This window comes from Canis lupus, chromosome 9 (genome assembly GCF_003254725.2).
Source record: "Canis lupus dingo isolate Sandy chromosome 9, ASM325472v2, whole genome shotgun sequence".
Lineage (NCBI taxonomy): Eukaryota > Metazoa > Chordata > Mammalia > Carnivora > Canidae > Canis > Canis lupus.
Genome location: NC_064251.1, coordinates 11,691,341 through 11,709,142, shown reverse-complemented (window position 1 = coordinate 11,709,142; position 17,802 = coordinate 11,691,341). Strand labels below are relative to the sequence as shown.

General features: G+C 48.2%; 1 protein-coding gene across 1 annotated transcript in view; it reads right to left on the bottom strand.

Moving 5' to 3' along the window:
- The window catches only part of RGS9 (regulator of G protein signaling 9), a 68,594-nt gene extending 60,209 nt beyond the window's left edge, over nucleotides 1–8,385 (bottom strand). The window contains 1 exon segment of the mRNA XM_025436648.3: nucleotides 8,182–8,385. Coding sequence (XP_025292433.3) covers nucleotides 8,182–8,238 — 57 coding nt within the window. The 5' untranslated portion in view covers nucleotides 8,239–8,385.
- Nucleotides 8,386–17,802: the final 9,417 nt, after the last annotated feature.

Below are 17,802 nucleotides of genomic sequence, written 5' to 3'. Positions count from 1 at the left end.
ACACATTCCCCCAGCCTGCTGGGTGCTTGCGATGGTCAGCCAGTCATTCAACAACCAGCCAGTCATAACTGACTCTGGAAAACCATAGATAAGGCAATGCAGTCCCCAAGCCCAAGGAGCTCACTGTCTGGTGTGAGGATGTGATGATGGACCAACATGGGAAGTACAATGACAAAGGTGAGATCATGGTATCGTGAAGAACACTACAGTGCCAGGAGGGGGGTCAGGAGTGGGGACTCCAGCAGCAAATCTTCAAAAGATGAATAGGAATCAGGCACCAGAATGGAGTGGGGGGGGGACCAGGGCATTCCAGGCTCCGGGGACAGCAGGAGCAGAAGCACAGATTACCAATGGGCAAATAGGAACGAAAATCTTCCCTGTCCTTCTCTATCCAGAAACCCTCTCCTGCATACAGCTAGATGTATCCACCCGGAGGGCCGTACCCCAAACCCAACCTGTCCATTCTCTAGCCTCCACCCAAACCAAAACAGGTCACTGACTCACCTGCTTCCCCTCAATGTAACTAACTCAGTTATATCATCATTATTCTCCTGCTTTTAAATGAAATAAGACTCTCCCACTCCGTACAGCCCTTTACAATTACCAGTCCTTTTAGACTTTGCACAGGGGCTGTGGTACAAAGAAAAGAAACCCACGGTTCTCACAGCTCTGTAGGGTTTCCTTTTTCTACTAACTGTGGGATTTCACTTAACCTCTCTACATATCCTTTCTCTACCATAAAACGGGACACCAATAGTCTGTGCCCAAGTAATTGACACACTTTTGTAATCTCTTAGAATCCCATTAATTGTGTAAAAATACCTTATAGGGACAGATATGTTTTATACTCATAAAGATACATGAGCATAAAGATGAATACTTTATCAAGGCTCCTGGGTGGCTCAGTCGGTTGCCGCTCTGCTTTCTGCTCGGGTCATGATCCTGGGGTCCTGGGATCGAGCCCCACATCCACTGGGCTCCCTGCTCAGCAAGGAGTCTGCTTCTCCCTCACCCTCTGCCTCTCCTCCTCCCCCTCACACCCCCCCACCCCCCACCAGGTCATGAGCAAGCACTTCTCCCTCTTTAGATGCCTGGGAACAAAAACTCTATTCTCCTCGCCATTCAAATACAGGTATTTATTGAGCTTTATTAAGTGTGCAGCACTATGGGGGGTGATACAACAAGGTAAAAGAGGTCCATAGAGGGCTGGGAGGACATTTATATGAAAATAAAAAGTTAACTAAGATAAATGCTAGAGATCTGGGTGCAGAAAAAGCCTAGTTCAAATCCCTACTCAAGGTATAAGCTAGGTAAATCACTGAAATTTCACTAAGACTCATTTCTCTGTAAAGAGGATGACAATAGTACCTCTATCATCAGAGGGATGTCTTAAAGATTAACCAACATGAAGCTTTTAAAGCTCTTAGTATGGTGCTATGCACAGACTATTCAGCAGATAGCAAGTGCAGGCTGAATTAGGCACCGAATCACCAGGAAGGTGCCAACTGGAATAGAAGCCAAGAGATGAGAAGGATGGCTGAGAAGATCTCCAAAAAATGTGCATGGAGGGTGAACAGGATCTCCCTCGGGGGTGAGGAAGGGGCTCCTATCCAAGGGAGGGATGGCCTGAGAAGGCCCCGGGGTCCTCTAGGCAGAAAAATGAAGAGATTGATCTTGGCACCCTCGGGCATTGTCGGTGGCAACGCAAGACGGTGCAGCTGCTTGGGAAACAGTATGAAGGTTCCTCCAAAAATCAAAAACAGGATTACCAGCAATCCCACTTCTGGGTGTATATGGCAAAGACTTGAAATCAGGATCTCAGAGAGATACGAGCACTGCCGTATTGACGGCAGCAGGGCTCATGAACGCCAAGGCATGCCAACGGCCTAAATGTCCGTCAACAAATGAATAAGGAAAATGTGGCACAGGCATACAATGGAACACGAGTCAGCCTTTTAAAAAGAAGGAAACTCTGTGACAATAAGTGTGCGACAATAAGGATGAACCCAGAGAACATTTTGCCAAGTGCCATAAGCCAGTCACAGAAGGACTGCATGATCCCACTTACGTGGGGCACCTAAATTCATAGAATCAAAGAGTAGGATGGTGGTGCCAGGGGCTGCGGGAAGGGAAACGGGAGTTGCCAACCAATAAGCATCACATTTCAGCTAACCAAGGTGAATAAGCTCTAGAGATCTGCTGTGCAATATGGCTTGTACACTTCAGAATTTAAGGGGTAGATTCGCACAATAAGTGTTCTTACCATAATAAAACACAATGTTAAAAAGAATGATAGAGAGATTGACCCAGCTGCAGTGGAGGGGAACGGTCATGCTGGGGAGCAAGAATGAGTGCATGTCCATCTGCCCACTTTCCTGGCTCACAGATTGTTCTGGAACAGAAACTATCCATTTCGGGTCCATTCAGAGCTGCCATCCTCGGCCTTCTGCAGTGCCAGGGCCTGACACAGTCTTGGCCACAGGGTCAGCAGAGAGCCTGCCACAGCAAGGGAACAAAGCGGCAAGGCCAGCACTTCCCTGGACATGGGGCCCTGAGGAGCTACAGGTTATGGGGGTCACTCCTTCTGCAGTTCTCAACTAACCATGAGCCTCGGATTTATAGGCCACTCCAGGAAGTGCCCGATTTTCTGACACAAGGACTCAGGCCTCCTCTATTCCCACATTAGCTGCCAGATGAAATCCCATATTTATTCAAAAACTTTTTGGATGAAACAACAATGTTTCATAGAAACAGGGGGCCCAGATATTGAAGAAATAGAAATTGCCTTATGAGTTGGAAATCTGAGTTCCTCGGATAGAAAGTCAGTGGATTGGATTCTTTCTTGTCACATTTTTTTAAAAATCTAGTTATAAAGAGTTTGAAAATAATCTTCAGGGGAGGAATAATGAGAGTTATTTTAAAAACACAATGAGGGGAGTCACATTTCTTTGCAGCAGGTGTGTCACCCTTCACAGAAAAAAAGGGCCGGTGGGAGGAGGGAGCGTTACATGAACCTCGAGGACATTTTGAGGGCGTTCAGCCCAGTGCAATTCCACTCAAGTTTCCTTAGAACTTTCCTCACATAAAGTCCTCTGAGGGGTCTCCCCAGTCACCCAAGGAAACAGTGAGAGCCTCTCACTGGTATGGGCTGAACTGTGTCCCTCAAAACTTACATGTTGAACCCATAATCCCCAGTACCTCAGAATGTGAGTGGTAATTAAGGTAAAATGAGGTCATCAGGTGGATCCTAATCCAATAGGGCTGTGTGCTTATGAGAAGAGGAAATTAGGACGCAGACGCACACGGAGGGAAGGTCGGGTGAGGACACGGGGAGAAGGCGGCTGCCTGCAAGCCAAGGAGAGAGGCCTCAGAGGAAACCAACCTTGCCCACATCTGGTGTTGGGTTTCCAGCCTCCAGAGCTGTGAGGAAAGAAATTCCTGTTGTTTAAGCCACAGGGCCCCCCATAGTTTGTCATGGTGGCCCGAAAAAAAAGAGTAGACTCTGTGTTCTATCATCCAGCCCAAGAGAAAAACCCCTTTGCCCATCGCAGAGAGGAGAGAATCCCAACCATTTCCAAGTTCTCCAGAGAGCCGGCGAGAAGCCATGGCCTTTCTACTCCAAATAGCTGCCAACTGTCACACCTCCCCCTGGTGTCCCGTGGGCGTCCCCGGGAGATGAGGAAGAGGCCGGCCTTCCCCACCCGCAAATGTCAAGCCCACTCCCAACCAGACTCAGCCAACTCTCATTCCCCGGCACGGATAAATGCCGCACAACCAGGCCACCCATGACCCCGTGTTGGGGGACAGTGGCAGGAAGAGGGTGCCGGCCCCACATCTCCTCTCTCAGAAGCCAACGTGCTGCGACGTGACTGCAGGCGTGCCAGGGAACCCCAATATCACAGAGGAGCAGACACGATGGCTCTGATGGCCCCGACAGCCCACCCTGCACGCCCACGCTGCTCCTCACATTAAGGAGCTGTCACTCACTGTGCAAGATCTCTGGGCTAGAATTTTCCTTCCAGCCGGAGAAGGCTCCCAGGGGGATGATAATAATCAGTCCTTCTCTCTACACAAAGATAGGCGGAGTGACCCAGAACCACAGAGTTGTTTTGCTAACAGAGAGAAGGTGCTCCTGCTAACAAGCCTGGCCACACACAGGACAGCTGCCCCCCTGCCACCTCACCCCGCGGTTGCATGCACCCTCCTGAACCCCATACCCTCATCAGTACTCAGTGGTCGTCCCCCAAATCCTCCTCTTCCCATCTTGGTCGAGGCCCGGGAAGCATTCTAGATAGCCCCAGACAATAGCAGCCAACTTCCACGGACTCTGCTTTTTTCCTGAGATGAGTCTTACCTGCCCACTAAATCCTGCCTCGTGGGACCATCGAAACTCCCCTCTGGACCGTCAGGCTCTGCCTGTCTGGCTTCTGCCTTTCGACAGGCACATCTCCAGCCTCCTGTGTGACCCCCAGCTCAGGGTCCCCAACCACAGCACTACTGACATTTGGGGTCCAGGCCATTCTTCGTTGTAGTGCCAGCTGTCCCGGGCATTGAGGGACGGCGAGCAGCCCCCCTACCTTTACCCACTGGATGCCAGTAGCACCCTCGTCTCCAGATGTGACAACCCCAAATGTCTCCAAATGTTGCCAAACAGTCCCAGGACCTCTCACTTCGGCTGTACAGTCAAATCGCCTGGAAGCTTTTTTTTTTAAAAAAAAAAAAAAAAAAAAAACTCCAATGGTTGGGTTCCATTGCGCTTAATTATTCGATTACCTGGTAAGCAAATCAGAAACCCTAAGGATGGGGACTTGATATCAACATACCGTTAAGTGCAGCCAGCATAGAGGAGCACCCGGACCCTCGAATCACAATCATCCTTCAAGCACGTAAACTGACTCATTTTAAAACATCAAACAGCTTCTCCCCAAATGCAGAAAGCATCCAACTCCTCAGCACGACGTCCAAAGCTCCCAGGTCTGGGCTCCTAACATCCATCAACTCTTGCCACCCCAGGCCCTGACATCTCTCCCACACCAGAGTGCTGTTTCACGCATCTGCATTTTGTATCTCCTTGAACAGTCGCTCATCTTCCCATCCTCCTGGCAAAGAAAACTCATTTTCTCATACCTCAACTCAGTTACAACCCCCTCATGACACCTGTCCTGATCCCCCCCACCCCAGGCAGAACTGACCGTCCCCCACTTTGTATGATACGTATATGCATATCTTTGTGTGTGTGTGTATATATATATCTCCTCTCACAAGGTCTACCATGACCTTGGTAACACGTCTCTCCTTATTTATGCATCTGTCTTTCTGGGAGGAAGGGGCCATGTCTTAATCCCTACAGTGTCTCTGGCATCTGGCACAGCGCCTAGCACATCAGTGCACGATTATGTACACATGTTGAATGAAATGACACAAACAAAAAGATACCATACTCTGCCCACACATCCTAATATTTCTGTTTCCGCACTCCCTTCCCGAGCAAAGGCAGATGTCAGGAGCCACACCAGAAAGCATGGCATCTAACCGAAGGCTTCTTCTCCACATGGCACCAAGAGAGTCAATGCCATGGTGTGTCCCAAGAGCAGCAGCAACCGGCACTGGCTGGGATGGTGATCTGGAAATCACAGAGGGGACAGGCCAGCACTAGGACAGGAGCCCACGCATGCTACAGCCATAGGGAGTGGCCCATCGTGTGTCACACACACACACTCTCACACAGTACATGCCATTCCCTCTGCCTAGAACATCCTTCTCTTTCTCTGCCTAGAAACCCCATTTATCCTTGGGTTCTCGGCAACACATCCCCTATGCACTTAAATCAGGCTTTCCCACAGCCCCACTCCACCCCAAGCCCATAGCATAGTATCACATTTGGCAACAGATGACTAGCAGTTCTGTATTTTTCCTGGTTCCATCACTTAGTGGCTATATGGCTGGGGCAAGTCACCTCTCTGACCTTTAATTTCCTCTTCTGTAAATGGTGATGATAATGTTTGTCTTGTGGACCAGATGGGATAATGCACATACGTCCCCGCTATGGGGACACAGCACACTTTATAAATACTCGCTGAATATTTCAATGACTATTCCTTGAGCGGTGAATGACCTGGCACCCATGTCCACATTCCTTTGGTCTGGGTCCTTCTCCAGAAAGCTGGACATCTAGTTCAGCTGGCTCATTGTCAAGGACCCCCGCCTCCCAGAGCAGGGCTCCTGAGTACAGCTCTAAGGAGCTCTGTGACTGACTGGGGGCCCCAGAATACACAACAGGCAGGTCCCTCCCCACAAGGCAAAGGGAAAAAGCCATCCTGGATGTGTGGGCAGGGTCTGTGGGGCAGAGAAGGAAGTGGCTCTGCTCCAGGGGCTGGGGAGAACCAGCCTTCCCAGAGGAGGAGTGGGAAGTTGGCAGGTGAGAAGGGGGAAAAGAGTGTTCCCAGGAGAGGAGCCTGGGTATGTATGAAAGGGCACAGGGTTCCTAGAAAGGTAGGGAGGCTGTCGAGGCCAGATTCCATGTACTGTGGCTGCTTTGTTTTATTTTCCTGGAGAGCAGGCGTAGAAGGCCCGTGGAAGGTAAAGAGATGGAGAGATGAGTGGAAGCAGGATCCCGAGTGGCTGAGCTGAGCAGGTTACACTTTATCCTGCGAACATGAGAAGCCAGTGGAAGGGTTTAGGTTGAGGAGATCGGCATTCGTTTAGGAAAGAAAATCAATGTGTTTATGAAGCATATTGTAGAGGTAGGCAGGCTAGGGGTGGGGTGGGTAGTGGAGGGAGGCTGGAAACCACGACACCAGTCAGAAGGCCAGGTAAAGAGACGAAAATCTCCCAGATAACAGTCACGATGGAAAAGAGTGTCGAGATTCAGAACACAGAATGTCTCCAGACTTGCTCTCTGAGCCTCTCCACAAGCCAGGGCTGCCCCGCTGTCTGGGAGAAGAAGGCAGTGCTGGAAAGATCCTGGAAGATGATTTATGGCTCTCGGATAACAGACACAGATGGTTTCTCCTGCTTTTAGGAACTATAAAGGGGTCTGCAATATAGGCTCAGAGGGTTCTGAGTGAGACAACACTCCACCTCTCTGCTTTATGGACAATCCTCACACCTCTACTACCTGGAATACTTCACAAGCTTCTTGAAGCAGGTAGACCGTGTGTGACCCACTGTGTCCACAGGGTATCCATCCAGGGGGTGCCTGGGACTGTGCAGGTTTTAGCATTGAAAGCCCTGGCCAAATCAGGACAGTCACCAACTACAGCAGTTTGCCAAGCTCCAAGGGCTCAAGGCAGGGCTCTTAACTGTCACAAAGCATTCAGCTAATTCTACTCAACAAGATAAGCCTCAAAAGGCGTCCGCTGCACTGTGAAATATGGCTGTAGATGGAATGAAGAGTGAGCAAGAGATCTGGGACCTAACCTTTGTCCATCCCCCCGACACCAGTCATCTCAAAAGTCCAGTTCGAACCCAACGCATCACCCCACGAGATACATGCCACATCCCAAGCACCCCCCGGAAGGATACCCTGTGCCGCGCCACTTGCTCTGAGAAAGCCTTTGCAATGGAAGGGAGAGGCTCTGAGTTCTGCTGCCCGCACAGACAGACCCGAGATCCACCAATACACACACCTGAACGAGGCATCTAGGGGTGCTGAGAGCAAGGTGTCCCTTTATCCTACAAATCACACCATCTTTGTGCGGTCTCTGGGTACACACCACACACACACACACACACACACACACACACACACTCTTGGGGGTTAGAGAAATGGCAAAAATGTTAATTCGACATCTGGGAGCCCTATGGTAATGCCAGGATCCTCTCTCACACCTGACACAGCCTCGGCCGAGCCGCCTTCTGGCGCCCTCCTCTCCAGAGTAACAGGTTGTCTTGCAGCGGCCAGCGGACCATCGCCCCTGGCTTCAGAGTCTCCGCTACAAACAGGTGCCGTGGACATCTAACCATCAGTCTTTACAACACACGCGAGCGTGCACACACGCACACACGGAGCAAATAAGTCATTTAATGACAGCGAGCAGCACTACCGGCCCCCAGGGGTGCCCTCCACTCCCGGCCCCGCGCCCCGCGCCTCCCCAGCATCTCCGCGCACACTTCCCGGAGTTGGGGCCCCGCGCACCGCGCACCGCGCACCCCGGGCCCAGGCCCCCCGACCGCGCTCACCTTCTGCAGAAATGCCATCCTCGGCCTGTACTGCTGGCCTTGGTGTCGGATCGTCATCCTGGACCCCGCGCCCAGTCGGAGCCAGGACGCCCGCGGCCGGCAGCAGGGGAAGCCCCCGGCGAAGGCGGCCGCCAGCCCCGCACGCGCCGCGGCGTCCCCGGGGGAGGAGGGCGGCCCGGAGCGCGGGGCGGCGGCGGGAGGCGGGAGGCGGGAGGCGGGAGGCGGGAGGCGGGAGGCGGGAGGCGCCCCTCCAGCCGGACCCGGCCCCCGCCCCGCCTCGCCCCGCCCCGGGAAAGCCGCGGGGCCCCGCCAGCCAATCAGCGCGCCGCGCCGCGGGCTCATTAGCATGCGCCGCGCTGCGCCGCGCCCACCTGCCGCCAGGGGGCGGGGTCCGACGCCCGGGGGCCCCCGCGGAGCCGCAGGTGAGCCCCGCGGTCCCGGGCGCCGCCGGGGAGGCTCGGTCGCAGACAGCCGGCTTGTCACCTGGGGCAGAGGTGACACAAAGCAGCCACACTGATGAGCGGTGGAAAACGCGGTCTTAACCATCCCAGCTCTGCCACCAGCCGGCTGGGCAACCTTGGGCAAGTTTCGTAAATTCTAAGCCTTAATTTCGTTACCTGGAAGGTAAAAAAATTTGGAATGTCATATCCAACACCCGGGTTGCTACATCACTTAATGGGGAAATGTGTAACAACACAATGCTTGGTCCTCTACTAATGTGTAGCAGTGTTTAGGGAGATAGATCATAAGTGGATTGGTGAGGTATGGAAGGAAGGAAGGAAGGAAGGAAGGGAGGGAGGGAGGGAGGGAGGGAGGGAGGGAGGGAGACAGGAAAGACACAGTTGCTTCTCGGTCAGTTGCCTGATCTAAGCAAACTTATATTTTCCTTCTCTGGTCCTTAGTAAGAGTTTTCATATCTAGAAAATGAAAAAATGACCTTCCTAAGTAATCAGCAAGACTCTTCGTCTGTGAAGCTTCTTGTTTTTTCATATTAGCTGGATGGCAATCAATTGTGGCAGATAAAATGTTCGAGTTGGAAGTTTGGCTCAAAAAAAATTAAAAATTAAAAATTAAAAAATTAAAAAAAAAGAAGTTTGGCTCAGGAAAGCACACCAATTAGTGTCCCTTCAAAGCAGTGGTTCTTATCCATATTTTTGGTCACACATGTAAGATGAAAGCTATGGACACTGTCTCAGGAAACATGCTCAAGGGCACATGGGTGCACATACGGGTGCACATACAAAACACACACATCTACACAACACTGACTCAAGTTTGCAAACAATTTTAAGGGGTCCATGGCTGGTCCCCTCTGAGAGTGGTCTACAACTCCCTTTTGCTTTCGAGAATCCAGGACCCAAGGTGTCCATCCATGCAGAAGACCAGAGATCCTACAAACCAAACCAGGCCACTGGGAAGTATGTTCCTGGTGTGAACTACAACCCAAGAAAAGTGCTAGAATATCTGTATTTAAATATGACTTTTTTTTTAATAGAGTGGACCTGAACTTACTTAGGTCCTATTGGACCTGAACTTACTTAGAACACACCCTGGAATATGCTGGAGCAGGTGAACTATGAGTTTCTTTCCACCTTTGATGTTCCTAAGCAGAAAGGAGGAAAACGGCTTTCCTATGTTCAAGGATGAGAAAACTTAAATGATTTAGGAGCAAAAACAGGACAAATACTTGAGATTTTGCTCAATAATAGGCTAGGAGTGACTACACGATGCCTGCCAATCTCTTCATCCCTTCTATTAGGCCCTGCACACTGAGCAACCTTGCTTTGTGGGACCTACCCACCCTGAGCACATTGGACCAGGGATGCTGAGGATGTGACCTGGCAGCTGGTCCCTGCTCAGGCTGTGGCCATGATATGGATCTGAAAAGCTTAGATGAGATTGCTTGATTATTACCTTCACAAATGTCATCTTGAGTCAGAGAGAAGTCAAGTCAGGGCCGGAAGAAGCTGAGGCCAAGTTCAAGGTGAAGTTTTAAGGAAACAAACGAAAGTTGAGTAGAGGACGGCCCATTGGAAAAAAGAAGCAAAGAAACTAAACAGGCTTTAGGAGCAGAGAAGGGGCCATGAAGCTGACAGAGAAGTCTCTAGGGCTAACCTGACTCCCTGCCTTTCCAAGGGCACATGAATCTCCACAAATCCTCTTACATATCTTGAGTCTTTGCTTCTTGCAACCGGAGAGGCTTAAATATGTAATGTGGTGTCAAAACTTGAGAGACAATGTCCTGAAAGAAAAGAATATATTTAATTCACCTAATCATTTAAACAACAAACTATTGCAGGCCAGGCCTTGTGCCAGAGCAGAATATGATCCAGTCCCCGTTAAGGAGCTCATGGGGTAATGGGGGAGAACTTGAACAAAAAATATGTTATAAACCAAATCTATATATAATGGCAGTCCAGTCAATGCAACACAGAATTTTGTAGAAGGGTACTTTATGCAGCCTGAGTAGAAGAGATCAGAGAGACTTCCTAGAAAAAGAGTCCTAAAAGAAAAAGGGGTCACTGCCGGAACATCAGACTACAGCCAAAGAATAGGCAAAGAGGCAAGGATTAGCATAGTTTGAGGAGGGTGGCAAGGAATGCATTGGACACAAGGTCACGGGAGACTGGGAAAAGGGAAGTGGGCATGAATCAGAAAATAGTTGGCTTTGGGTCAGGGATTAAATAGAGAGGGGAAGAGAGGGGCATGAAGGAACTTTCTGGAGTGATAGAAATGTTCTATATCTTAACAGGAATAGTGGTAACACAGGTAAATAAGATTGTCAAAACTCATCCAACTGTACTCTTAAAATTGGGTCATGATATGGTCTATAAACCATACCTCAATAAAAGGATGGACTCTCAAAAGCAAATATTATCTTGCAAAATGGTAGAGGGACATGGTACAAAAATCAGCTCCTCCCATGACTCAGTCAGGTAAGTGAACATTCCATCATCATCATCGTCACCGTTGTCACCAGTGTCATCAAAGTCCTCCTCCTCATTAACAAAGAGGTGTTGTTCAGGGCCTAAATTGGGATCATGTTGCCCTGGATACCATTCAATATGATCTACATGGACCTGAACCTTGTCCCCTGTAGGATAAACCTTATCCAGGCACAATGGTCATCCCTATGGCAGTGTCCCTTAAAAGCCAGGTCTAAGGTCACCTCCCAGTAAAATGTCCCTGGCCAGCTCAACAGTTTACCTCAGTTCACTGTTCTAAGTGTTCTAACTAATATTCCAGGGTGTGTTCTAAGTAAGTTCAGACTTTAGAAAGCCATGCTCCCAGCTCCCAGATCAGGAAAGGAGTCAGAATGTTAAATAGTTTATTCCCACATGATGGATATATCATATCACTTCCAGGTAAAGACATCATGAAGGTTCTTCTCAGAGGTGGGGCAGGGTTAAGGTAACCCCTAAAAGATGTCAAGGCACCCAGAGAATGACAAACATGGAAACCACTGCTATTATCCAGGAGCACCTGGGTGGCTTGGTTGGTTAAGCATCTGCCTTCAGCTCAGGTCATAATCCCAGGACCCTGGGATCTAGCCTGGCATCCATGGGGCTCCCCGCTCAGCGGGGAGCTTGCTTCTCCCTCTTCCTTTGCTGCTCCTCTTGCTTGTCCTCTGCCAAATAAATAAATAAAATATTTTTTGAAAACACACACACACAAAGAAAGAAACCACTGTTACTATCCAGACAAAAAGGGCTGGGAGGCCAGAGCCCCACTGGAAGGGCTGCCTTGCAGAGCTGTCATCTTAGAGGGACACAGCCATTGCTAGATAGGATGCCAGAAGAATACTCTGACTTGCTCCCTCCTGATGCCTCCCATTGCTCAGTTCTGACCAGAAACCAGGGGGCAGCGGAGCCTGGATGATGCATCCTGTTGGGGTCAGCCTGCTGGGGTCAGCCTCCTGGAGCACAAAGCCATGCAAACGAGGGCAAAGGACTCAGAGGTGGGAGGGACATGGGGTAGGTAAACTGTGAAATAGCAGCATGAAATGCTAAATGTCTTTGATAACACAGAAGCCCAGAGGCTAGTTCTCGGAGTTGATCCTGTGTCCTCCAGTTGATCCTGTGCCCCTTACCCCCAGAGTTGATCCTATGTCCCCCAGTAACAGCCCCTCCCCTACCTGCACAGATGTCTCCCTGACTCAGACAGAAATCATGTTGAACTCATCTGACTTCCTGGCCAACTACCCCTTGTTTGCATTTCATATAATTTTGTCTTGTTTGAATTTGTTATGAGGATTGCATTTGCAATCCTACCAAATCATTTAGAGAAAAAACATCTTACATGCATGAATGTTTCTTCCTAGCACCTGCTAGAGAGGCAATAGCTCATGAAAATATATTCTGTAGGGAAACCAGAGGCCCTTCTTTTCCCACAGTGAGCCTACCAGACCAGCCAGATAGAATCTTTCTGTGCACCCATTGGTCAGCTCTGGTTCAGTAATAAAGCGAAGTGTGGGTGAGACACACACCCCCTTCTCTCTGTACTTTCACCTTCAACACAAAGAAACTATTTTAGACCTCAGCAAGCTGGCCACACCTGGTGGCTCTGGCTGTTTGATTGGGGAGAGTGGAAGAAAAAGACTTGGAACCTTTGTGGAAGGTTCCCTGCCTCTTCCACATCCAGGGATTGCTCAGAAATTATCTTGGCCCATTAGAAGCCATCAAAAGTACAATATATCATGAAGTACATTCCTATGAAAACCCTATTCTTTATCTTTTTTATCCTAAATTACATTGTTTGGATACACCCAGAGATCATACCTTTCACATGGATCACCAGAGATAAACAGGTAAACAGTACAAAACCACATCTTGCTTGGTCCCCCACCTTCCTTCCAACTCTTTGGGGCACACGGCTGTCTATCTATGGACCGGGTCATGCTGGAACTTAAGAATGACATCTGCTACTTTCTGGTAAAGGGTGCTATTACTTTACATTACAGTAAATTTGGAACTGTGGAGTTTTTAAAAATGACATTAAGAGAAAAGGCACTTTTCACAACTCGAAGTAGGCTTTGGTTTTAAGACAGTGTTGGGGCTAAGGGGAGGTGTGAAGGCCTCAAGGCACAAGATGTGTGTTCTGGGCCCTGCTCTATTTCTCATAGGATGTGTGACTTTTTTTAGGCAGATTTATTGAGGTGCAATTGACACACACCAAAAAGCACCGTATTTAAAATATACAATTTTATAAGTTATATACCATATATGTGAAACCACACCTATGATCAAGTAGGGGACATACCCAAAACCCCCAGAGGTTGCCTTTGCGACCCCCCTCCCTGCCATCCCTAGGCAACCACCCTTTCTGTCACTATGAATTAGTTGGATCAAATCACCTAATCTCTGATCAAGTCACCTAATCTCTCTGATTCACTAGTTTCTTATTAGTAATAAGAAAGCATCAGATTTGATGAATTCAGAAGTCCTCTCCTAATTTTAAAATCCTATGACTTTAGTATTCTAAGTAGAATAAAAAGCTCCATCAGCCCCAAGGCTGGCAGAGTGAGATTTAGTGCTCCCTGCAAAGCAACACCCCTCAGAACCTAAACCAGCCACCCCAACAATGGGATTCCAAGTAACAGACATTCAAAAGTGCAGAATGCCCATAGGATGTCACTCATATATGGAATTTAAGAAACAAAACAGATGAACGTAGGGTAAGGAAAGGAAAAACAAAAATTAAGATGAAAACAGAGAAGGAGGGCAGCCCAGTTGGCTCAGCGGTTTAGCGCCGCCTTCGGCCCAGGGCGTGATCCTAGAGACCCGGGATCGAGTCCCACGTCGGGCTCCCTGCATGGAGCCTGCTTCTCCTGCCTCTCTCTCTCTCTCTCTCTCTCTCTCTCTCTCTCTTCTCCCTCTCTCCCTCTCTCTCTCTGTGTCTCTCATGAATAAATAAATAAAATCTTAAAAAAAAAACAGAGAAGGAGGCACACCATAAGAGACTCTTAATCATAGGAAACAAACTGAGGGTTGCTGGAAGGGAGATGGGTGGGGGGATGGGGTAACTGGGTGATGAGCTTTAAGGAGGACACATGATGTGATAAGCACTGGATGTCAGATGCAGCTGATGCATCACTAAATTCTACCCCTGAAACTAATAATACACTGTTAACTAAATTGAATTTAAATTAAAAAAAAAAAAAACTAAAAAAAAGTGCTGAGGGCCACCATCTACATACCCCAGCCATTCCTGTCACAAGTGATCAAGAGGGGTGGGGATGAGAGGCAAGAAAGACCCCAGGAAAATGCACCACTCGGCACTCCCCAGTAGTCTTGGATTCACTGAAACCCTCTTCTGTTGTCAGACATGCCAGGCCCATCCTGTGAGGATGCTGAAACCGCCTGCACGCCAGCCCCCCAGTTCCTCTACTGACACTTGGACTATCCCCCTGCCTGTGCAGGTGGCTCGGGCACCACAGCCCAGGTGCCCAGCCCCTCTTCCTGCTGCCAGCAGCCATCACCGTCTTTCTTGAAGAGACCAGAGGGCAGCAGAGAGCAAATGTCTTTTTCCAGGCTTTCCAAAACAAGGGATTTTTCAAAATCCGGGCCCCTTCTGCTTTCCCCTTGGTTTCCCCAGGAACTACAATGCCTGAAAGGGTATGAGAAGACAGCCCACAAAGAAAATAAAAACATTAACCCCTGCAAGAATATCTTTTAGCCTCTATAATTTCCACTTTTTTCAGATATTGCATTTGAAAACTACTTCACCCCTGTTCATTTCTCTTTGCTCCCAGGTGTGCGTCTAAAAATGCTTTCTCTCCCTTCTTTCCTTCTTCTCTTTCTCTCTAGTTAGATAGAGAGACAAAGAGAGATAGAGGCAGAGAGATGTCTGGATACATCACCTGAACCGTGGAAAAGCCTTTTCTGCTTTCCCTCTCTCTGTTTCTCTTTGGCAGCCAGTCCTTCTGGGTTCAAACCTGAGGCCACTTTACAGATACCAGACTTGGTGTTTTGTGAAAAGTACAAAACCTTCAAACAGGAAGGAATGAGGAGTGGCTGCTAGTGAGTATGGAGTTTCTTTTTGGGTGATGAAAATGTTCTGAAATTAGACAGCTGGTGATGGTTGCATGACCTCGCGAATTTACTAAAACTGCTGAACCGTACACTCCAGAAGGCAACATTTATGGTACGTGAATTATACCTCAATTTTTAAAAGTGCAAACCCAGAGAATTAATTTTCCCAAGCCATTGGCTATTAGAACGTGCCTCCCTTTCTCAAAAAGTTTTAGTGGCTCTCATTCACCTCCCTCATAAAGTTCATTCTTTCAGGGTCAGGCCCAATCTGATTTTTCAAACCATGGTTTCACTGCTCCTCAACATGAGGGTCCTTTTCTAGCCGGGCCTGAAATTTGCTTTTTCTCCAGCATGTCGTGGACTTTTTTAACCATTATGTCTTTTCTCTTGCCAGTCATTCTGCTGATAATCCCTTTGTGCGTGTATTTGACAAATGAAAGGCTCTCTGCTGCCTTCCATCAGAATCCAGATCAACTTGCACCATCCATCAAAGGGGATGCGTCCCTGCTCCTCACTCCTTCCTGGTTGAGTCTATACCATGTATTTTCCACTCATGACTTTGGGTTGTAGATAATTGAGGATTATCTTATATCCCCCAACTCATCAATGAGTTTCACCAAGAATAAGGGCAGCCGGTGCCTTGTAAGTAGTGGTTTCTCGATTTGGATTTTGGTTTTGGTTTTGGCAGGAGGTCGATCTGATTTGTGGCATTGCCAATATCTGTGGTGTAAATGCTTGTACTGATGTGACATTAGTGACCGCATATATACTGGATGGGAGTCGGAAGTCCTTCTCTGGTGTAGCACCAAAGAGTGCTAAGGATTAGCAAAATCTGAATTGGGGCATAGTTAGGTAAGGAGGAATTAGTGAAACCACTACAGACACATAGAGATGGATGGAAATTAAAATGGGCACACTGGGGCAGCCCGGGTGGCTCAGCGGTTTAGCGCCGCCTTCAGCCCAGGGCCTGATCCTGGAGACCCGGGATCGAGTCCCACATCGGGCTCCCTGCGTGGAGCCTGCTTCTCCCTCTGCCTGTGTCTCTCTGCCTCTCCTTCTCTCTGTGTCCCTCATGAATAAATAAATAAAATCTTTTAAAAAAAAATAAATAAAATGGGCACACTAATGCTTCAGCAAAGTTTGACTTAAACTTTTTTTTCTCTTCCTCATTTTTAAAGCCTCCTGCTCCCCTTCAATTATTTTTCTGTGGAATCTTTTCTTCCAGGAACTTGGTGTCGATATTGACATCCTATTGACCTCAATGTATACTTGGTAATGAGACTCAAATGGCTGGCATCACCGGCACTAGTGATGACACCACCTTGAAGATGTGACCAACCCAGCTGGCATTACGGACTGGATTCCTATGGAAACTGCCCAGATCCTGTATTTTTCTATAAAAGCCTTCAGCTTTTTACCCCAAGTGGGTCTGCAGTTTTGAAGGCATTAGCCTGCTATGCCCTCCTTTGCCAGGCAAAGTAATAAAACTATCCTTCCTCTTTATCTCCAAACTCTGTGTTACATTTCAGCTCCAGAGCACAGAGGTCAGTTTTCAGACTCAGTGGGAAAACTTTCTAGCAATTAGAATTGTGCATACACTAAATAGGTTATCTCTTGGACCGGGAAACTGAGTGTCATTGGAGTGTTCATAGTTTACATGACCATGATCTAAGATGAGATCTACATCACATTTAGTAGTAAACTATATAAATCTGTCCATCTCTTCCAACTCTAAGACTTTTTGGGTCTCCAAGGCCATATGACAGAGAAATGGATTTTGCTATAACTCATCCAGCGTTACCATCAGAGATTAGGCAATTACCCATCAGAAAGTTTTCCTGGGGGCAGCCCGGGTGGCTCAGCGGTTTAGCACCTGCTTTCAGCCCAGGGTGTGACCCTGGAGACCCAGGATCGAGTCCCACATCAGGCTCCCTATGTGGAGCCTGCTTCTCCCTCTGCCTGTGTCTCTGCCTCTCTCTGTCACTCATGAATAAATAAATTTTTTAAAAAAGAAAGTTTTCCTGGCTGACCTCATCTACCCTCTCCCTATAACCTAATGAAGCCTTCCCCTCTTAAGCTCCCTCTCCACTTTGCATTATCTGTGTGAATTTTGCATACGAGTATTGGATTTACAGGGTGGTATCTAATATCCTGAGAGTGGATTTGATCTCTCTCAAGGCAATGCTCATTTCTCCCAACCATCTCCAAGGAAAGAGATGCATTCTAAGTCAGGAAAAGGAAACAATAATTCCCAAAGTCCACCTTAGGTACCAGTCTACTGCTGGAACTCATTTGCCTGCTATATGAGAACAAGTCTCTGGCCAAGATAAAATGGAATCTGTAATCCCCAGGAATCAGGCCATTTTTTGTAAGAAAAGTTTTCTAGCTTCATGTGGCTTTCTCTACTTCCATTTTATCATCTAGCATTTATTACATTTTCAGTAACTATTCCTACTTTCTGTGCTCTGTGTTGGAGAATATTCAGTTTTGTCCAACTAAGCCTTTCTCGAGCACCATGGCTGGGAGTGGGATGCTGTGTTAAACACCTATGGTATGAGGATGAATAAAGATACAGTCCTCCCTTTAGGGT